Source organism: Stenella coeruleoalba (genome assembly GCF_951394435.1).
Source record: "Stenella coeruleoalba genome assembly, chromosome: X".
Taxonomy (NCBI): Eukaryota; Metazoa; Chordata; class Mammalia; order Artiodactyla; family Delphinidae; genus Stenella; species Stenella coeruleoalba.
Genome location: NC_137152.1, coordinates 68,908,205 through 68,931,924, shown reverse-complemented (window position 1 = coordinate 68,931,924; position 23,720 = coordinate 68,908,205). Strand labels below are relative to the sequence as shown.

Below are 23,720 nucleotides of genomic sequence, written 5' to 3'. Positions count from 1 at the left end.
ATTTGAAAATTACCTTGGGTCATGGAGCACATGCTCTGTGACTACCCTTGTTGGTTATCTGAAGAACAAAATAGGCAATGGTTGATCCCATACCCTGGAGGAAAATGTTACATTCTGCACATTTTCCTGTTAAGTATGGAAAAGGTGATGTTTCACTCCTTATTTCGATAAAATTTATCATAAACAAAAGTTAAATGACAAGAGTCAAGCATGTAATGGGGGTTGGAATAAGAAGTTATGAGAGGGCTTCCCTGGTGGCTCAGTGGTTGAGATGTCCGCCTGCCGATGCAGGGGACACGGGTTCGTGTCCCGGTCCGGGAAGATCCCACATGCCGCGGAGCGGCTGAGCCCGTGAGCCATGGCCACTGAGCCTGCGCGTCCGGAGCCTGTGCTCCGCAATGGGAGAGGCCACAGCAGTGAGAGGCCCGTGTACCGCAAAAAAAAAAAAAAAAAAAAAAGAAAAGAAAAAGTAAGTTATGAGAAATGTGCAAACTAAAATATAATTATTTTTTAAATGACAAAATTGTAAACATATTAACACCAATACAAAATTTTCATTGACTATTTGATATATTTTTACAGCTGTCATACTTTCAGGGATTCAGCAACTAGTAACAAGGATGAAATTGAATGGCAATTGTGCCACAATATGATGTTTAAAATAGAGCATGTTCCTTCTGAAATGAAAAGAATTCTCCTCCTTTCTTGAGTTTTCTGATTATATAGATGGTTGTGAAAATGGCTTATGGGAGCTAAACATCTTCCCCTAAGGTAAAATGCTCACACGGCCACAGATAGATGGGATTAAGAGAGATTATTCATTTCTATTTACAATTTTGCCTTATAAAAACAAATGTTGCCCATGAGGGAAAAATTAAAACATTCACTCAGATTGATTTAAGAGCTGAGATATAAATCATTGAGCTATAATTTTTAAAATGATAGAAAATTCTAAATCATTTTTCATCATTTGGAATATTTGTGGGTTTAGCATATTTTAAGCCTTAATTAATTGGACCCAGTTTCAGAACTATAAATACTTCTGTTCTATACCACACTTAATTTATGAGAAAGAAGATAATACAAAGAAAGAAAACCTGTCAGAAATAGAGTCAAAATAGTAATGCCCACAGTAGATCCTGAGGTCAGGTCAAGTCTGACCTTACGGCTGACCATGTAAATAGAACTTCGGTCAGTCTAAATTAGGGACAGTCTCCTTTATCAGCTGCATCTCCATCTCCAGGCTTATTGATTGATTAAGACTCAATATAAAGGAAATAAGTTTTATTATATACCTTAGACTATTCTGGTAAATCAGTTCAAATATCAGAAGCATAATGTTATAGCAAAAAGATCACTGCCAGCTCTTTCATTACCTATCTGTGTGACCACAAATAAGCCAATTTCTCATCCTCCAAGCATCATCTGTAGTGTGAGGGGACTGTACTTTATTTCAAGTCACTTAGATCTCTAAAATTTAATTTGAGAAATACTTGCCAATAAAAATGTAAACAACAGGTGCTTTATAGTTAACCTAAGAATGCAATTAATTAAAACTTTCTGGTTATCAAACATAATATTTCCTCAAGCAAAAAGTCAACTCTTACCCAACTCTTAGAGATAAGCCAAGGCTCTGAGAACCACTATTTGAAAATGACTGCCCTGGGGAATCACTCATACAGTCTCCTTAACACATAATTTAAATCTATCCATTTTTCTCATTTTCAATTTGACATCCTTCAAAGAAGAGTTCAAATGTCACATCCTAAGCTTGAATTCCTTCCTGATTCTCTTATTCAGAAGAATTTTCTTCTTTCTCTATATTCTCACAGTTCTTTGTTCCTCTCATTGCTTTTATCACATATCTTCTCAGAGTATGGTCATTTATTCATTGATTCACTTTAATGTTTCTTCTCCTAGATCATAAACATATGAAAGTCAGTAATTTTTGTCTTTTCTCCTCACAGTGTCAATGTATTGCTTTTTTTCATTGTTGGAATATTGCACATTGTGGATGAAAATTGAATTTAGTTAAAAAACTATTCAAGAATTACTATAATCCCTTATGGAGTGGCAATTAATGGTCACTAGCTACATGGCTTATTTTATTCACATACTGGACATTTAGGAATGTCTATCATTTGCTAGTCACTTCAACCATACCACTGGAATTCATAATCGCATTAGATCATAATTTAATGCTCAGATTCTAGGTGAATATACAAATTATATAAAACATTCAATATGTTTTTTTCCTCATATGATACCTCACAATTTAATTGAATATTATAACTGCATTAACTGATTTTTCTTTGCCTGATTGGATCTAGTACCTATCTTGTAAATAGAGCCTTTGTGTTGCTCCAGTTTTTTTTTTTTGGTTTGAATATCTTATTTCCCATTAATGCTTGAACCAAAACATTCAGAAAGACCATGTCCATTAACAGTAATCAGACTTAAATGCTGTTAACTGATGTCTTCCTTTTCACTGTCTACCTGCTTCTTTCCTTTCTTGGAATACATTAAAATAAACCAAAGGTTATAACCATGGAAATTTTTCAAAAAGAGAAATCAAGCCCAGTCTTTTACCTCAAACAAGTTAAAGAATACAACCAGTTTAAATCTTGTAATAGGATACCCAAGGAGCATCAAAGATATACTAGTACATGGATTATCAAAAATTTTCATATCTAACATTCTTGATATGAATTTCCATTTGTAAATGATCACTTTGAAACTGAGCTTATTATTTTCCAGTGAACACAGATTTCATTTATCCAAACTTTCTTCCATTTAATGAAGTATAATTGACAAATAAAAATTGTATATATTTAAGATATACACTTGATTTGATATACATATACATTGTGAAATAATCACTATAATCAAGTAAATTAACATATCCATCACCGTGTATAGTTAGGATTTTATTTATTTTTTTCACTTTTTGTGGTGAGAATACCTAGCAAATTTCAAATATACAATTTAGAATTGTTAACTGTAGTCACATAGCTATACATTAGATCTCCAAATTTTTCATCTTGTAAAACTGAAACTTTGTACACCTTGACCAAGATCTCCCCATTTCCCCCACCCCCAGCCCCTGATAACCATCACTCTACTCTCTTCTTCCATGAGTTAGACTACTTTATAATCCAACGTATGAATGAGATCATGTAGTATTTGTCTTTCTGCATCTGGCTTCTTTCACTCAGCATGTCTTACAGGTTCATCCATGCTTTTGCAAATGGAGAGATTTGTGTTTTTTTTTAAAGGCTGAATAATATTTCATTTTGTATATATATACAAAATTCTTTATCCATTCATCTTTGGAGAGACATTTTAGTTGTTTCCATATCTTGGCTATTGTGAATAATGCTGCAATGAATATGGGAGTGCAGACATCATTTTGAGATCCTGATTTCATTGCCTTTAAAAATATACCCAGAAATGGGATTGCTAGATTATAAACAAGTTCTATTTTTAATTTTTTTAAAAACCTCCATGCCATTTTCTGTAATGGTTGTACAAATTTACATTCCAACCAGCAGTGTACAAGGGTTCTCTTCTTTCCACATTCTTGCCAATACATATTATCTTTTTGTCTTTCTGATAGTAGCAATTCTAACAGTTGTGAGGTAATATTTCATGGTTTTGTTTTGCATTTCCATAATGATTACTGAAGTAGAGCATAATTTTAAATACCTGTTGGTCATTTGTATTTCTTTATTAGAGAAGTGCTTATTCACATCCATTGCCCATTATGGGGGAGGGGTGTTATGGCTATTGAATTGTTTGAAGTCCTTATATATTTTGGATTTCAACCCCCTCATCAGATATATAGTTTGAAAATATTTTCTCCCACTTCATAGACTGGCTTTTCACTCTGTTGACTGCTTCTTTTGCTGTGCAGAAGCTTTTTAGGTTTATGAAATCCCATTTGTCTATTTTTGCTTTTGTTGCTTTTGTTCTTGGTGTCATACTCAAAAAATCATCTCCCAAATCAGCATCATGAAGCACTTTTTCCTATGTTTTCTTCTAGTAGTTTTACTTTTAAAGGTCTTACATTTCAGAGTTTATCCATCTGAAGTTAATTTTTGTATATGGTGCAAGATAAGGATTCAATTTTATTAATTTCATATGGATAACTTCTCCCAACACCATCTATTAAAGACACTATTCATTCCCCATTTGTGTGTTCTTGGCATCTGTGTCACAGATCAGTTGACTATAAATGCATAGATTTATTTCTGGTCTTTCCATTCTTTTCCTTGGTATATGTGTGTGTTTTATGCCATTACTGTGCTGTTTTGATAATTATAGCTTGGCAGTATATTCTGAAATCAGGCAGTGTGGTGTCTCCAGATTTCTTCTTCTTTCCCAAGACCACTTTGGCTATTCAGGGTATTTTGTGGTCCCATAAAAATTTTAGGATTGTTTGTTCTATGTCCATGAAAAATGACATTGGAATTTTCATAAGGATTGCAATTGAATTTGCTGATCACACTGGTTAGTATGAACATTTAAACAATACTAATTCTTCTAATCCATGAACATGGGGTATTTTCCCACTTATCTGTGTCTTTAATTTCTTTCACTGTATTGTAATTTTAAGTGTACAAGTCTTTTACCCTAATCAATAAGTTTATTCCTAAGTATTTAATTTTTTTTTGGCTGCACCGCATGGCATGAGGGATCTTAGTTCCCTGACCAGGGATTGAACCTGTGCCCCCTGCAGTGGAAGCTCAGAGTCTTAACCACTTGACCGCCAGGGAAGTCCTTATTCTTATTTTTGCTATTGTAAATGATTGTTTCTTTAATTTATTTTTGGATACTTTATTGTGTGTGTATAGAAACACAGCTAATTTTTGTATATCAATTTTTTTTCCTTTTTATACTGAATTATAGTTGATTTACAATATTATATTGGTTTCAGACATACAGCTTAGTGATTCAATATTTTCATAGATTATACTTCATTTAAAGTAATTATAAAATACTGACTATATTCCATGCTGTACATTACACACATTGTATCTTATCTATTTTATACATAGTAATTTGTATCTCTTAATCCTATAACCCTATCTTGCCCCTCTCCTTTTCCCATTCCCCACTGGTAACCACTAGCTTGTTCTCTATATCTGTGAGTCTCTTTCTTTTTTGTTGTATTCACTAGTTTTCTGTATTTTTTAGATTCCACATGTAAGTGATATCATATAGTATTTGTCTTTCTCTGTCTGACTTATTTCACTAAGCATAATATTTTCTAGGCCCAAGCATGTTGTTGCATATGACAGAATTTTATTTTTTTTTAAAAAGTCTGAATAATATTCCTTGTATATGTATCCCACATCTTCTTTATCCATTTATCTGTTGATGGACACCTGGGTTGCTTCCATATACTGGTTATTGTAAATGATGCTACTATGAACATTAGGGTGCACGTATCTTTTTGAATGAGTGTTTTTGTTATCTTCAGATATATACCCAGGAGTGGAATTGCTGGATCATATGGTAGATTTATTTTTAGTTTACTCACAATTTACATTCCCACCAACAGTGTTCAAGGGTTCCATTTTCTCTGCATCCCCACCAATATTTGTTACTTGTGTTCTTTTTCATGATAGCCATTCTAACAGATGTGAGGTAATATCTCACTGTAGGGTTTTTTTTTTTTTTTCGGTACGCAGGCCTCTCACTGTTGTGGCCTCTCCCATTGCGGAGCACAGGCTCCGGACGCGCAGTCTCAGTGGCCATGGCTCACGGGCCTAGCCACTCTGCAGCATGTGGGATGTTCCCAGACCGGGGCACGAACCCATGTCCCCTGCATCGGCAGGCGAACTCTCAACCACTCCGCCACCAGGGAAGCCCTCACTGTAGTTTTGATTTGCATTTCTCTGACAATTAGTGATGTTGAGCATCTTTTAATGTGCCTGATGGCCATCTGCATGTCTTCTTTGGAAAAATATCTATTCAGGTCTTCTGCTCATTTTTTGATTGGGTTGGATTTTGTTGTTGTTGTTGTTGTTATTGACTTATATGAGCTGTTTATATATATTGGATATTAACCCCATATTAATCATAACATTTGCAGATATTTTCACCCATTCAGTAGGTCGTCTTTTCATTTTGTCAGTTGTTTCCTTTTCAGTGCAGAGGTTTTTAAGTTTAAGTCACATTTGTTTATTTTTGCTTTCATTTCTTTTGCCTTAGGAAACAGATTCAAAATAATATTCCTATAATTTATTTCAAAGTGTGTTTTGATTATATTATTTTCTAGTTTTATGGTTTCAGGTCTTACATTTTGATCTTTAATAAATTGTTTTTTTTATATAGTGTGAGGAAATGTTCTAATCTCATACCTTTACAAGTAGCTCTCCAGTTTTCTCAGCACCATTTACTGAAGAGATATTCCTTTCTCCATTGTACATTTTTGCCTCCTCTGTCATAGATTAATTGACTATAGGTGTGTGGATTTATTTCTGAGCTCTCTATTCTATCCCATTGATCTATGTGTCTGTTTTTGGTGCCAGAACCATGCTGTTTGTATTACTGTAGCTGTGTAGTATTGTCTGAAGTCAGAGAATGTGATATCTCCAGCTTTGTTATTTTTCTCAAGATTGCTTTGGCAATTAGGAGTCTTTTGTTGTTCCATATAAATTTTAAGATTAGTTGTTCTAGTTCTGTGAAAAATATCATGGGTATTTTGATAGGGGTTGCATCAAATCTGTAGATTGCTTTGGGTAGTATGAGCATTTTAACAATATTAATTCTTCTAATACAAGAGAATAAGCTATCCTTCTATTTCTTTGTAGCATTTTCAAATTTCTTCATCAATGTACTATAGTTTTCAGAGTATAGGTCTTTCACCTCTTTGGTCAAGTTTATTCCTGGGTATTTTATTCATTTTGTTTTGTTTTGTTTTGTTTTGCAGTATGCGGGCCTCTCACTGTTGTGGCCTCTCCCGTTGTGGAGCACAGGCTCTGGACATGCAGGCTCCAGACACGCAGGCTCAGCGGCCATGGCTCACGGGCCCAGCCACTCCGCGGCATGTGGGATCTTCCTGGACCGGGTCACGAACCCATGTTCCCTGAATCGGCAGGCGGACTCTCAACCACTGTGCCACCAGGGAAGCCCTATTCGTTTTTGATGCAATTTTAAACTGGATTGTTTTCTTGCTTTCTCTTTCTGATAGTTCATTATTAGTGCATAGAAAAGTAACAATTTTCTGTATATTATGTATCCTGCAACTAAAATGAATTCAATTATTAGTTCTACTAGCTTTTTGGTATAGGCTTTAGGGTATTCTGTGTAAAGTATCATGTCATCTGTAAATAGTGACAGTTTTACTTCCATCCTTCTAATTCGGATGAATTTTATTTCTTTTTTTTGCCTGATTGCTGTGGCTAGGACTTATACTACTATGTTAAATAGAAGTGGTGATAGTGGTCATCCTCCTATTTTTCCTGATTTTAGATGAAAAGCTTTCAGCTTTTCACAATTAAATATGATGTTAGCTATGAGTTTTTCATTAATGGCCTTTAATATGTTGAGATATGTCCCCTCTATACCAACTTTATTGAGAGTTTTAATCATGAATGGATGTTGAATATTGCCAAATGCTTTTCTGCATCTGGTGAGATGATCATATGACTTTTAGCCTTCGTTTTGTTAATGTGGTGTATCACATTGATTGATCTGTGGATATTGTACCATGCTTGCATCTCTGGAATAAATTCCATTTTATCACAGTGTATGATGCTTTTAATATATGGTGGAATTCAGTTTTCTAGTACATTGTTAAGAGTTTTTGCATCTACAGTAGTCTGAAATATTGGTCTGTAATTCTTTCTCTCTTTTTTTTAATAGTGTCTATTTCTGATTTGGTATCAGGGTAATGGTGGTCTCATAGAATGAATTTAGGAGTGTTCCCTTCTCTTCATTTTTTGGAATAGTTTGAGGATAGGTATTAACCCTTCTTTATATGATCTGTAGAATTCCCCTGTGAATCTGTCCAGTCTTGGACTTTTGTATGCTAGCAGTTTTTTAATTATGGATTCAATTTCAGTACTAATAATTGTTTAGATTTTCAATTTCTTCCTCATTCAAGCTTGGAAGTTTGTATGTTTCTAGGAATTTATTGTTTCTTCTAAATTGTCCAGTTTGTTGGCATGTAATTTCTCATAGTATCATCTTCTGATTGTCTGTATCTCTGTGCTATTTCTCCTCCTTCATGTCCTATTTTGTTTATTAGTGTTCTCTCAATTTTTTTTCTTAATGAGTCTAAACACTTATCAATTTTATCATTTCAAAAAGCTTCCCCTTTTCTGTTGTTTTCTTGGACTCTATTTTATTTATTTCCTCTGTGATCTTTATTATTTCCTTTCTTCTGTTGAATTTGGGCTTTGTTTTTCTTTTTCTAATGCCTTTAGGTGGTAGGTTAGCTTGTTTTTTTTTTTGAGCTTTTTGTTTCCTTAAGTAAGCCTATATTGCTATAAGCTTCCCTCTTACAACTGCTTTTGTACACCGCATAGATTTCAAAAAGCTATGCTTTCATTTTCATTTGTCTCAAGGTATATTCTGATTTCCTCTTTGATTTCTTCATTGGCACATTGTTTTTTTTAGTAGCATATTGTTTAGACTCCACTTGTTTGTGTTTTTCTCCCTCTAATTGATTTATATTTCATACTGTTGTTGTCAGAAAAGATGCTTGATATAATTTCTATGCTCTTATATTTGTTGAGACTTGTTTTGTGACCTATCATGTGATCTATTCTGGAGAATGTTTAATGTGCTCTTTAAAATAATATGTATATTGCTGGTTTTGGATGGAATGTCCCAAAGAAATCTATTAAGTCCAACTGATCAAATGTTTCATTTAAGGTCACTGTTGACTTACTGATTTTCTGTCAGGATGATTTGTCCACTGATACCAGTGGGGTGTTAAAGTCCCTGACTATTACTGTGTTATTGTCAATTTCTCCCTTTATTTCTGTTAATATTTCCTTTGTATATTTAGGTGCTCCTATATTAGGTACATATATGTTTATGAATGTTATATCCTCTTCTTGTATTGATATATGTATCATTACTAATGCAATTCTTTGTCTTTTGCTATAGACTACGTTTTAAAGTCTACTTTGTCTGATATGCATATTGCTACCCCAGCTTTCTTTTCATTTCCATTGGCATGGAATATCTTTTTCCACCCCCTCACTTTCAGTTTGTGCATGTCTTTACCTCTGAAACGAGTCTGTTTTAGATAGCATATAGATGGATCTTGTTTTGTTTATCCAATCAGCCACCCTGTGTCTTTTGATTGGAGCAATTAGTCCATTGACATATAAAGTGACTACTGATAGGCATGTAGTTATTGGCATTTTTTTAACTTGTTTTCTGGTCATTTTTGTAGCTCTTCTCTGTTCTTTTCTTCTTCTTTTAGTCTCTTCCTTTGTAGTTTGATGATTTCCTTTAGTGTGATGCTTGTGTTCCTTTCTCTGTAGTTTTTGTGTATCTATTGTAGGCTTTTGATTTGTGGTTACCATGGAGGTCATATACATTGACCTCTAACTATATTTACTTGTTTAATCTGATATTTCTGTTCAAACACATTCTAGAAGAGCTATATTTTTTGCTCCCCTATCCACTTTTGTGTTTTTGATGTCATATTTTACATATTCATGCCTATCCCTTAACTGTTAATCAATTTTACAATTTTTGTCTTTTAACCTTTGCACTAGCTTATTTAAGTTGTTGATTCACAGCCTTCACTATATATTTGCCTTAACCTGTGGGATTTTTCCTTTCCTATAATTTCTTGTTTCATACTGTAGCCCTTATGTTTTCTCCTAAAGAAGACCCTTTAATACTTCTTATAAGGTTGGTTTAGTATTGATTAGCTCTTTTAGTTTTTGGTTGTTGGAGAAGTTCTTTAGGTTTCCTTCAATTCTGAATGATAACCTTCCTGGATAGAGTGTCCTAGGTTGAATTTTTTTCCTTTTCAGCACTTTAACTGTATCATGTCGCTCCCTTTTGGCCTGCAAAGTTTCTGCTGAAAAATCAGTTGATAGACTTATAGGAGTTCCCTTGTATGTGACTCTGTTTTTCTCTTGCTGCCTTTACTATTCTCTCTTTATCTAACTTCTGCCATTTTAATTATGATATGTCTTGCTGTGGGTCTCTTTGGGGTCATCTTGTTTGAGAACTCTGAGGTTCCCGTAGCTGAATATCTGTTTCCTTCTTCAGATGTGGGAAATTTTCAGCCATAATTTAATGAAATATATTTCCAACTCCTTTCACTCTCTCTTTTCCTTCTGGAACCCTTATAATGTGAATATTAGTACTCTTGATGTTGCCCCAAAGGTCCCTTAAACAATCCTTATACTTTAAAATTTGTTTTTCTTTTTGCCCTTCTGATTGGGTGATTTCTGTTATTCTATCTTCCAGATCACTTATGTCTTCTTCTGTATCACCTAATCTGTTATTATTTCCTTCTAGTGTATTTTTTATTTCAGTTATTGTATTCTTCAGCTCTGACTGGTTATTTTTTAATATTTTCTAGTTCTTTGTTAAAATTCTCACTGTGTTCATCTATTCTTTTCTCAAGTTCAGTTAGTATTCTTATTACTGTTGCTTTGAACTATTTATCAGGTAAATTATCTCTGTTTCATTAGAGTTTTTCAGGTTTTTTTTTTCTTTTTCTTTCATTTGAAACATATTCCTATGTCTTATTTTGTTTAACTTTCTGTGTCTCTATGAAATTATGTGAAACAGTACCTATCCTGATCTTGAAGGCATGTCCTTGTGTGGGAGCACCCCTATGCAGTCTGTGTGTGTCCTGTGGCTTTGGTCAGAGAGCTGGATCTGAAGTGAGCACAGGCTTTGTCTTCCCCTTGGATGTCCAGCCACCACCTTGGTTGGTAAGACTGGATTTGGAAAGGCTAGAGTCAGAGCCAGGTGTGAGCCAGGGCTTCTCCTAGGCTCAGTGGCCATTACCACTTTAAGGGCTGGGGCTGGGGCAGGGACCAAGGGGCCTGTAGCATGAGCCCTGAGGTAGAATTTTTTGTCTCCAGGTTTTGTTGTTAGTCTCTTTCTAGATTGGGGTGATGACTGGGTCCCGAGGGCTTGGTGCTGCACTTCTGTGCTGGCTTAACTTTTTCCTCACCATGTGCACCTTAGATAGAGACTGGGTTGGAATCAGAGGTTTTGGTGCCACACTACTGAGATGGTTTCAGTCCACTGGGAATGGTGGTCTCCACCCTGGAACCAATTTTGTTCCCCACAAAAGGGGCAAGAACACACTTGCTAGCAATGGCTGCTTCCACCCTTGTCAGAGACAGGGCCAGGGTCCAAGCCAGCGTCATTCCTTCCAAGTGTGCACTCTCTCATTAGCAATGGCAAGAGAGACTGGAGTAAGAGCCTGGTGCAGGCTCGGGCATACTGGGGTTGTCCTGGCAAGCCAGCCAGAGCCCCAGACACTTTTCAATCTGTTGTCATCACACTGTGACCAGGAGTAAGCAAGCTTGTGCATGGGCTCTTCAAGAGCAGTCTTGGTTTCTTATAGATCTCCAGTAAGCCTCACTGGTTTTCAAACAAGCTAAGGGAGCTCATCTTCCTTTGTCAGACCCCGTGGCTGGGGTGCCTAATATGTGGCTCATACCCTTCACTCCCCAGAGAGGATCCCAGAGCCCATGATATCCTCCTCCTTTTCTGGGTCCCCAGCTAGGGATGTGGGACCCAACCAGATCACTTCTCCTCCCTTCCTGCCAGACTCTGCATGGATCTCTCTTTACAGCCCTGGTTGCAGAAAAGCCATTCTGCCAATCTCCAGCTCATATTCAGAAAGAGCTGCTCCCCATGTAGTTGTATTTTTGATGTGCTCGTGAGGGCAAGTGAGCTCAGTGTCCTCCTACTCTGCCATCTTAACATATCGCATTGATTTTGTATACTGCATCTTTACTGAATTCATTTTTTAGTTCTAATTGTTTTATGGTCGTTGTTGAGTTTTCTACATATATGATCATGCCATCTGCAAATAGAAATAACTTTACTTCTTCCTTTCAGATTTGGGTGCTTTTTATTCTTTTTACTTACCTAATTTCTCTGGCTAGGATTTCCAGTAATATGTTGAGCAGGTGTTGAGAGTGGGCATCCTTGTTTTGTACCAAAAAGGTACAAAGGGAAAGCTTTATGTTTTTCTCCATTGATTATGATGTTAGCTGTGGGCTTTTCATATATGGTCTATAAGCTGTGAGTTAATTTTCTTTTACACATTTTCGTTGAGTTTTAATCATAAATGTATGTTGAACTTTGTCAAGTGCTTTTTCTTTGCCCATTAAGATAATCGTGTGGTTTTATTCTTTCATTTAAATTTTTTGTATCACACTGATTATTTGCATATGTTAAACCAACATTGCATCCCAGGGATAAATCCCTCTTGGTCATGGTGTATGATCCTTTTAATGTGCTGTTAAAATCGGTTTGCTAGTATTTTATTGAGAATTTATGCCTCTATACTCATCAGTAATATTGACCTTTAATTTTTTTTCTTGTAGCGTCTTTATCTGGAATTATTATCAGTGTAATGCTGGGCTTGTAAAATGAGTTTGGGAGTACTCCCTCCCATTCAATTTTTGGAAGAGTTTGAAAAAGATTGGAGTTAATATTTTAGACATTGGTAAAATTCAACAGAGAAACCATCTGGAGCTGGGTTGTTGGTGGTGGTGGTGGTGGCTTTTTTGTTTCTTGTTTTTGTTTTTTTGGTTGGGAGGTTTTTGATAACTGATTCAACTTTGTTAATAGTAATTGATTTATCCATGTTTCTATTTCTTCTTGATTGAGTTTTGGTAGGTTGTATATTTCTAGGAATTTATCAGCTTCCTCTAGGTTATCCAGTCTGTTCATGTATAATTGTGCTTATTAGTCCTGTGTGATCCTTTATATTACTGAGGTACCATTTAAACGCCTGCTCTTTTATTCCTGATTTTATTTATCTAAGTCTTCTCTCTTTTATCTTTGTCTAATTAAGGTTTTGTTGATTTTATCTTTTCAAAAAAAACCAACCTTAGTTGTGTTGATTTTTTTTTCTATTGCTTTCTTATCCTCCACTTGATTTATTATTTATTTATTTAAACTTATTTATTATTTCCTTCTGCTAACTTTTGACTTGGTTTGTTCTTTTTCTAGTTCCTTGAGGTGTAAAATTAGATTGTTTATTTGATGCTTTGTATTTTTTAAATATAAACTTCCCTCTTAGTACTACTTTTGCTGCATTCCATAGTTTCAGTATATTTTATTTTCATTTTTATTTCCCTCCAGATACTTTTTAAATGTTCTTTGGATTTCCTCTCTTGATTTTCCTCAATGGTTGCTCAAGAGAGTATTGCTTATTTTCCACATATTTATAAATTTTCCCATTTTCTTGCTGTCATTGATTTCTAGTTTTATTTCACTGTGGTTGGAAAAGATACTTGGTATAATTTTAATCTTCATAAATTTGTCAAGACTTGGTTTGTGACCTAACATGGGATATATCCAGAAAAATGTTCTATGTGTGCTTGAAAAGAATGTGTATTCTTCTGCTGTTAGGTAGAAATTTCTGTAAGTTTCTGTTATGTCCATTTGGTTTATAGTGTTGTCCAAGTAAGATTTTTCTTTATTGCTTTTCTGTCTGGATGTTGTGTCCATTATTGTAAGTGGGATATTGAATCCCCCTACTATTATTGTATTGCTGTCAATTTCTGCCTTCAGATCTGTCAATGTTTTCTTTATACATTTAAGTGTTCTGCTACTGGGTACACATATATTTATAAATGTTATATCTTCCTATTGAATTGACCCTTTTATAATTATATAATGACCTTCATTTCTAAAAATAGTTTAAGACTTAAAGTCCATTTTTTCTGATATAACTATAGCCACTTTCACTTTATTTTGGTTACCATTTGCATGGTGTATCTTTTTCCATCACTTCACTTTTGACCAAATCATATTGCTGGATCTTATTTTTTTATCCATTCATCCATTCAGTGCATTTTAATTGGTGAGTTTAATCCATTTACATTTAAAGTCAAGCACAGTGACTACTCTAATTCCATTTCTAAAACATCAAGTATAACATACATAGATCGAAACCTACTACTTTCTTTTTTCACAAAGATGGATACCTGGAGTTAAGTCAGCTTATAGTTAACCAGGAAAATTAACCATTTACTAAGTTAGAAATTAGGTAACCAGTATAGCTCTCAAAATATTTTTTGTTGTCTTGTTATAAAGGAACAACAGAAGTTTTATTGAAAGTCTTTTTCAGAAACTGGTATACCTGAGAAAAACATGACAGAAGTTATTCCTTGAGATCCTACTAATTTTTATTGGTACAAAAAATTCTTTTTATTTGCAAGTGGCTTCCTGTAAAATGTTGGTCACTTCCGAGACACCAAAAAATTTTAAAGCCAGTATCAGTTAAGAGAGGCGTTAAGACTAGGAAATTGATCATAAGTTTATTACTGTATCCTCATCGTAAAAACAACTTTATTCCAGAGGTTAAATAAAATAAAATTCCTGGGTTTCCCTGGTGGCCCAGTGGTTAAGAATCCTTATGCCAATGCAGGGGACATGGGTTCAAGCCCTGGTCCAGGAAGATCCCATCTGCTGTGGAGCAACTAAGGCCATGTGCCACAACTACTGAGTCTATGCTCTAGAGCCCATGAGCCACAACTACTGAGCCAGTGTGCCACAACTACTGAAGCCCACGTGCCTAGAGCCGGTGCTACACAACAAGAGAAGACACCACAATGAGAAACCTGCACACCGCACTGAAGAGTAGCCCCCGCTCACCACAACTAGAGAAAGCCCATGCATAGCAATGAAGACACAACACAGCCAAAAATGAACATAAATTAAAAACAATTCCTGTTGCAAAACAACATTGAAGTGGAGGAAGAATGTGAAAAGATTAAACATTTTGGACTTAACCATATATGGGATTGAAACTTAGCTCTGCCACTTACTAGCTTTGCGATTATGGGCAAAGCCAAAACACTCTGTTCCTCTGTTTCCCAATCTGCAAAAATTGGAATATTAAAATTTCCCTTTTTTCCAAAAATTTGGTAAGAAATAAATGAGTTAACATGAGAGATAGAAGATGAATAAATTTGGGGGATGTAATGTACAACATTGTTATTAGCGTTAATGATACTCCATTAAATACTTGACAGTTGCTAAGAGATACAATCTTAAAATTTCTCACTACACAAAAGAAATGATAATTATGACATGATAGAGGTGTTAGTTAACATGGTTGTGATAATCATATTGTAATGTATAAGTGTATCAAATCAACACTTTGTACACCTCAAACTTATACAATGTAAAACTGAGCATGTTTCCATTTATTCCCCATTGTGAGCACTGGTTGAAGACCATTCTCACTCTATAATTCACCATGAAAACTTCAGCTTTAAATGAGTCTATCATACTGATTTAACTCAATAATGTCCCTTTTTAATTCCTCTCTCATTTTCCCTCCAAAATAAAGACTTACCATGCTTGAAATTCTAGAAGCTGAAAAGAAGAGAGAAAAGGCTGCTACTTATTTACCTATCACATTATATTGAATTTAACTGCAAATGCAGATTGGAAGCCTGTGGCTCCTAAGACCATCCTAGGTTGCCCCTTATTATTCCCCAGTAAAATTATATTTTATTTATTTATTTATCCATTCATGTATGTTGATAGTTATAATCCCACCTACTTCCAAAAGAGATCTCAGGGGTGATCTTATGATCAAGTCAAGGTACAGTTATCACAGGGTCAAGGAAAAAAAAAACAGTTACTAAGAAAGGAGGGGACATTCTATTCCACAGGCATCTTTCTCTTTTCTCCCCTTTTTCCATCTCTTTTTCTTTTTTTCTTCTTGTTCTACATCTTTAGCCCCTGCCAATAATTCCTCAAGTCTCCCAGCACCCTCACTTATGTAAGGAGGTGGTACTCCAGCTTGAAGCAAAGGTGGATTCTCAGAACTGCATTTCAGTGGCAAATTATTTAGAGAAAAATTAAGAAGCCTGAGGTGAAATTGAAGGAGGCAGCTTTTAGCAATCAAAAGGTGCAATAGTTAGCACTATAAAAATTAGAATTTAACCCCACCACAACAAAACAATAGAGATAAATCAATGTTTCCTGAAATGGGATTCTGACCCATAATAGTTTTCTAATTTCAATGTACAAATTAGAGGTAAGGTTAAGCCTCCTTTTGTACTAACTGCTGATAATCAAAGTATACATATTATTCTCTCCTCTCCTCTCAGCCCTCCTCTCTCCCTTCCCAGAATAAAGCAATGAGAGTCACCTGCTTTGGATTCCTGAAGACACTCACCTGTATTAGAATTAAGATCATCAGGCTCTGATTCGGTCCCATTTTGGCTTCCATTTCCCTGAAGAGTGTTCATAGCCATAAGCTTCATCTTCTGCAGCTTCATCGCCTCAGCCATTGTTGCAGCTGTTATACCTAAAACCATAACCATTCTTTTAAAACAGGGGCCATTTCTTAATGTAATTGAAGACTGTATACATTTCTTTAACAGGCCTATGCTGCACAGCACAAGCCAAAAGTTAGCCCAAGTCTAATTTATGAATAATATTCTTTAACAAAGTAATTTTCAACTCCTCTAATAACTTCTTACAATGGACAGTTTGAACATCTGAAAAAGCATTAAATATGGGTCTGATTCCCAATTGAAAACAGCACAGAGAAAACAAACAGCATAATGTGAAAATTGTCTGAGAAATTTCAAAACTCTTGCTAATGTGTTCTGGTGTCTATTAAGAGCTCTGGACAGTTGTTTTAGACAGAGCTCACCATGCACTAAAATCCATCTAAAACAACATTGTCAGAGGAAGCACTCTGAAATGCTAGAAGGAACAACTTTCTAGTGAATATCCTTGCTAGCACTTCTACTAAAGAATGGGCTACCTTCCTTATGAGAGTTACCTTAGAAAGAAGAATTAAGGGGAGGAAACACAAAGTTGTCTTTATACCTTTTTACTGACCTCCTTCTTATATACTGAGGGACCAAATAAATGAAAACATGGCAGGCCACCTCTGAAAGTGTGCCAGCCCTTGTAGTATAATTACATTCTTTTGTATTAATATAAGGCAATTTTTAAAACTCTATATAATGGTACAAAGAGGTAGGAATAAAAAACCCAAAGATAAAATATGAGTGCATAAGTTTGAAATTCTTCCTCCTAGGAAGTCTATATCCAGCAAAACCATAGAAATATAACCGGAAATTGGTACTAAAAATAGATCAATCTGTACTCCACCAATGCCCTTCAAAATGTATAGTGAATTCAACTAAATTATTTTTAAATAGTATCGAAATCCCTAACCATCTACTGGTGCACTGGTACCACGGGCCAAAAAGAAAAAGAAAAAAAACTCTGGCAGATTTAAAACAGTATTTTAGAATTCAGTGAAATCATTCTCCCCTGCAAATGCAAATCAAAGAAAAGAAGGCATGTATTGGTTGCTGCAAAAGAGTGGATGTTCCTTAAAAAAGTAAAAATAGAACTACCATATGACCCAGCAATCCCATTACTGGGATATACCCTGAGAAAACCATAATTCAAAAAGACACACACACCCCAATGTTCACTGCAGCACTATTTACAATACCCAGAACATGGAAGCAACCTAAATGTCCACCAACAGATGAATGGATAAAGAAGATGTGGTACATATATACAATGGAATATTACTCAGACTTAGAGTGGTGAAAATAGTTCTTAAGAGTCACAAGAACTTTAATGAATATCTAAACCAACCCTTCCATTTTACAAATGAAAAACTGAATCCTAGAGAGGAAAAGTGAGGGACTTAATACAACACAGACAGTAGAGCTAGGATGAGAACTCGTGTCTCCTGACATGTACCCTTAGTGCTTTGTCCACTAAATCCCACCTTCTTAATCTTGATTTTAATTTCTTTAAAACTCTCTAAATGGGTTTGAAGAGAGGCATTATAAGTCACTGACCAGAACAAGGGAAAAATCATGTCATATAACTTCTCAAGGATTCAGATTACTCAATATGAAAAATGAAAGGGTTGGACTAAGTGGTCTTTACAGTCCTTTATGAAGCAATAATTCTGACTAGATTTACTTTGTACTATATAGTTTTGTCATACTTCTGGTTTTGTATAGATGTTATCCATGCATGCTCTAAAGCAAAATTTTTCTTGGACTCCTTTCTCACTAGTAAACAAGCATTAGACTTATAAATTTATGTGATCTATAGTCCTTAACCTAGAAGTGCAGTGGGGAAAAAAATCCATGCTGCGTAGAAAAATTTACAAGGGGAAAAATGTGAATTTGGATTTGCAGCAGTGATTGAACAAAAATTAAGGCAATTTTATAGTTTCCTAATTGGTTATACTGTGCCTATCTCTTCATATTAGTTTGAAAGCTTTTCTGTCAAAACTGTGAATAAGTAAATTAACTAAAGGAGAACTATGAGTAATCAAATCTTGAGGTTTACAATTAAATGAAATGGTGGGTCAGTTCACTGCAACATGGTTTTATATTTTAAAAATAGCATTTAATTAAATTAACGAAGTGTTGCATTAATAATATCCCTCCAAAAAAGAAAAGCAGTTTAGAACAAAATTCCAGGTTGCCAAGCAACTGTTTATTTTCCTGTAGACGCTTCTGAAAATGCATAAAAGGCATTTTAAATGTCTTTGAAAGTCTAATAATCTCTTCAAATGTTCCAATTATATCTAATGTTAAAAGATTAAAAGCAAGAAAGAAACATCCTATTGAACCTATACCAACATCTTCCAAATTATTTTCCATTTGCCTGCTTGTTTCATAAAATGTTAAAAGAGAATTGTTTTTAAAAAAAGGGGAGGGGGGAAGATGGCAGAAGAGTAAGACACGGAGATCACCTTCCTCCCCAAAGATACATCAGAAATACATCTACACATGGAACAACTCCTACAGAACACCTACTAAAAGCTGGCAGAAGACCTCAGACCTCCCAAAAGGCAAGAAACTCCCCACGTACCTGGGTAGGGCAAAATAAACAGAGACAAAAGAATAGGGACGGGAACAGCACCAGTGGGAGAGAGCCGTGAAGGAGGAAAGGTTTCCACACACTAGAAGCCCCTTCATGGGCAGAGACTGTGGGTGGCAGACGGGGGGACCTTTGGAGCCGCGGAAGAGAGCGCAGCCACAGGTGCAGAGGGAAAAGTGGAGAGATTCCCGCACAGAGGATCGGTGCCAACCTGCACTCACCAGCCTGAAAGGCTTGTCTGCTCACCCGCCGGGACGGGGGGCGGAGGCTGGGAGCTGAGGCTCGGGCTTCAGTTGGAGTGCAGGGAGAGAACTGGCGGCCTGAACACAGCCTGAATGGGTTATTGCACCACGGCTAGCCGGGACGGAGTCCGGGAAAAAGTCTGGAACTGCCAAAGAGGCAAGAGACATTTTCTTCCCTCTTTGTTTCCTGGTGAGCGTGGAGAGAGGATTTAGAGCACAGCTTAAAGGAGCTCCAGAGACGGGCGCGAGCCATGGCTAACAGTGAGGACAACAGAGATGGGTATGAGATGCTAAGGCTGCTGCTGCCACCAACAAGAAACCTGTGTGCGAGCAAAGGTCACCCTCCACATCTCCCTTCTGGGGAGCCTGTGCAGCCCGCCACTGCCAGGGACCCGGGATCCAGGGACAACTTCCCTGGGAGAACGCATGGTGCGCCTCAGGCGGGTGCAACGTCACGCCGGCCTCTGCTGCCACAGGCTCACCCCACACTCCGTACCCTTCCCTCCACCCAGCCTGAGTGAGCCAGAGACCACGAATCAGCGGCTCCTTTAACCCCGTCCTGTCTGAGCAAAGAATAGACGCCCTCCGGTGACCTACACGCAGAGGCAGGGCCAAATCCAAAGCTGAGCCCCTGGGACCTGTGAGAACTAAGAAGAGAAAGGGAAATCTCTCCCAGCAGCCTCAGGAGCAGCGGATTAAATCTCCACAATTAACTTGATGTACCCTGCATCTGTTGAATACCTAAATAGACAACGAATCATCCCAAATTGAGGAGGTGGACTTTGAGAGCACTATTTATTATTTTTTCCTCTTTTCCTCTTTTTGTGAGTGTGCATGTGTAAGCTTCTGTGTGACATTTTCTCTGTATACCTTTGCTTTCACCATTTGTCCTAGGATTCTATCCATCCGTTTTTTGGTGTTGTTTTGTTTGTTTGTTAAGTTTTTTTAAAAAAAAAATTCTTAAAAATTACTTTTTTCTTTTAATAACTTTATTTTATTTTACCTTATTTTATTTTATTTTATCCTTTTTCTTTCTTTCTCCTTTTTCTCCCATTTATTCTGAGCCATGAGAATGGAAGGCACTTGGTGCTGCAGACAGGAGTCAGTGCTGTGCCTCTGAGGTGGGAGAGCTATCTTCAGGACATTGGTCCACAAGAGACCTCCCAGCTCCACGTAATATCAAACGGCGAAAATCTCCCAGAGACCTCCATCTTAACACCAGCACCCAGCTTCACTCAACGACCAGCAAGCTACAGTGCTGGACACCCTATGCCAAACAACTAGCAAGACAGGAACACAACCACACCCATTAGCAGAGAGGCTGCCTAAAATCATGATAAGTCCACAGATACCCCAAAACACACTACCAGACGTGGACGTACCCACCAGAAAGAAAAGATCCAGCCTCATCCACCAGAACACAGGCACTAGTCCCCTCCACCAGGAAGCCTACACAATCCACTGAAACAACTTTAGCCCCTGGGGATGGACACCAAAAAAACCGGGAACTATGAAACTGCAGGCTGCAAAAAGGAGACCCCAAACAAGTAAGATAAGCAAAATGAGAAGATAGTAAAACACACAGCAGATGAAGGAGCAAGATAAAAACCCACCAGACCTAACAAATGAAGAGGAAATAGGCAGTCTACCTGAAAAAGAATTCAGAATAATGATAATAAAGATGATCCAAATTCATGGAAATAGAATAGAGAAAATGCAAGAAACATTTAACAAGGACCTAGAAGAACTAAAGATGAAACAAGCAACGATGAACAACAAAATAAATGAAAATAAAAACACTCTAGAAGGGATCAATACCAGAATAACTGAGGCAGAAGAACGGATAAGTGACCTGGAAGATAAAATAGTGGAAATAACTACTGCAGAGCAGAATAAAGGAAAAAGAATGAAAAGAACTGAGGACAGTCTCAGAGACTTCTGGGACAACATTAAACGCACCAACATTAGAATTATAGGGGTTCCAGAAGAAGAAGAGAAAAAGAAAGGGACTGAGAAAATATATGATGAGATTATAGTTGAAAACTTCCTTATTATGGGAAAGGAAATAGTTAATCAAGTCCAGGAAGCACAGAGAGTCCCATACAGACTGGCTGAATGGATATAAAAACAAGAACCATATATATGCTGTCTACAAGAGACCCACTTCAGACCTAGAGACACATACAGACAGAAAGTGAGGGGATGGAAAAAGATATTCCATGCAAATGGAAACCAAAAGAAAGCTGGCATAGTAATTCTCATATCAGACAAAATAGACTTTAAAATAAAAACTATTAGAATTGACAAAGAAGGACACTACGTAATGATCAAGGGATCGATCCAAGAAGACGATATAACAATTGTAAATATTTATGCACCTAACATAGGACCACCTGAATACATAAGGCAAATACTAACAGCCATAAAAGGGGAAATCAACAGTAATACATTCATAATAGGGGACTTTTACACCCCACTTTCACCAATGGACAGATCATCCAAAATGAAAATAAACAAGGAAACACAAGCTATAAATGATACATTAAACAAGATGGACTTAATTGATATTTATAGGACATTCCATCCAAAAACAACAGAATACACATTTTTCTCAAGTGCTTATGGAACATTCTCCAGGATAGATCATATCTTGGGTCACAAATCAACCCTTGGTAAATTTAAGAAAATTGAACTTGTATCAAGTATCTTTTCTGACCACAATGCTATGAGGCTAGATATCAATTCCAGGAAAAGATCTGTAAAAATACAAACATATGGAGGCTAAACCATACACTACTTAATAACGAAGTGATCACTGAAGAAATCAAAGAGGAAATCAAAAAATACCTAGAAACAAAGGACAATGGAGACACAACGACCCAAAACCTATGGGATGCAGCAAAAGCAGTTCTAAGAGGGACGTTTATAGCAATACAATCCTACCTCATGAAACAGGAAACATCTCGAATAAAAAACCTAACCTTGCACCTAAAGCAATTAGAGAAAGAAGAACAAGAACCCCCAAAGTTAGAAGAAGGAAAGAAAGCATAAAGGTCAGATCAGAAATAAATGAAAAAGAAATGAAGGAAACGATAGCAAAGACCAATAAAACTAAAAGCTGGTTCTTTCAGAAGATAAAGAAAATTGATAAACCGTTAGCCACACTCATCAAGAAAAAAAGGGAGAAGACAAATCAATAGAAATGAAAAAGGAGAAGTAACAACTGACACTGCAGAAATACAAAAGATCATGAGAGATTACTAAAATCAACTCTATGCCAATAAAATGGACAACCTAGAAGAAATGGAAATATTCTTGGAAATGCACAACCTGCCAAGACTGAATCAGGAAGAAATAGAAAATATGAGTAGACAAATCACAAGCAGTGAAATTGAAACTGTGATTAAAAATCTTCCAACAAGCAAAAGCCCAGGACCAGATGGCTTCACAGGCGAATTATATCAAACATTTAGAGTAGAGCTAACACCTATCCTTCTCAAACTCTTCCAAAATATAGCAGAAGGAGGGACACTCCCAAACTCATTCTACGAGGTCACCATCACCCTGATACCGAAACCAGACAAGGATGTCACAAACTACAGGCCAATATGACGGATGAACATAGATGAAAAATCCTCAACAAAATACTAGCAAACAGAATCCAACAGCACATTAAAAGGATCATACAACATGATCAAGTGGGGTTTGTTCCAGTAGTTCAAGGACTCTTCAATATATGCAAATCAATCAATTTGATACACCATATTAACAACTTGAAGGAGAAAAAACCATATGGTCATCTCAATAGATGCAGAGAAAACTTTCGACAAAATTCAACACCCATTTATGATAAAAACCCTCCAGAAAGCAGGCATAGAGGGAACTTACGTCAATACAATAAAGGCCATATATCACAAAGCCAGAGCCAACATAGTACTCAACAGTGAAAAACTGAAAGCATTTCCACTAAGGTCAGGAACAAGACAAGGTTGCCCACTCTCACCACTCTTATTCTACATAGACTTGGAAGTTTTAGCCACAGCAATCAGAGAAGAAAAGGAGATAAAAGGAATCCAAATCAGAAAAGAAGAAGTAAAGCTGTCACTGTTTGCAGATGACATGATACTATACATAGAGAATCCTAAAGATGCTACCAGAAAACTACTAGAGCTAATCAATGAATTTGGTAAAATAGCAGGATACAAAATTAATGCTCAGAAGTCTCTGGCATTCCTATACACTAATGATGAAAAATCTGAAAATGAAATTAGGAAAACACTCCCATTTACCATTGCAACAAAAAGAAACAAATATCTCAGAATAAACTTACCTAAGGAGACAAAAGACCGCTATGCAGAAAATTGTAAGACACTGATGAAAGAAATTAAAGATGGTACAAATAGA

At 36.3% G+C, this 23,720-nt stretch overlaps 1 protein-coding gene across 5 annotated transcripts in view; it reads right to left on the bottom strand.

The window, feature by feature from the left end:
• The window catches only part of DACH2 (dachshund family transcription factor 2), a 634,770-nt gene that overhangs the window by 211,846 nt on the left and 399,204 nt on the right, over positions 1 to 23,720 (bottom strand). For all 5 annotated transcript variants that reach the window (XM_079910014.1, XM_079910011.1, XM_079910012.1 and 2 more), the window contains one exon: positions 16,376 to 16,507. In XM_079910014.1, the coding sequence (XP_079766140.1) occupies positions 16,376 to 16,507 (132 nt within the window). The remainder of the gene's footprint in view (positions 1 to 16,375; positions 16,508 to 23,720) is intronic.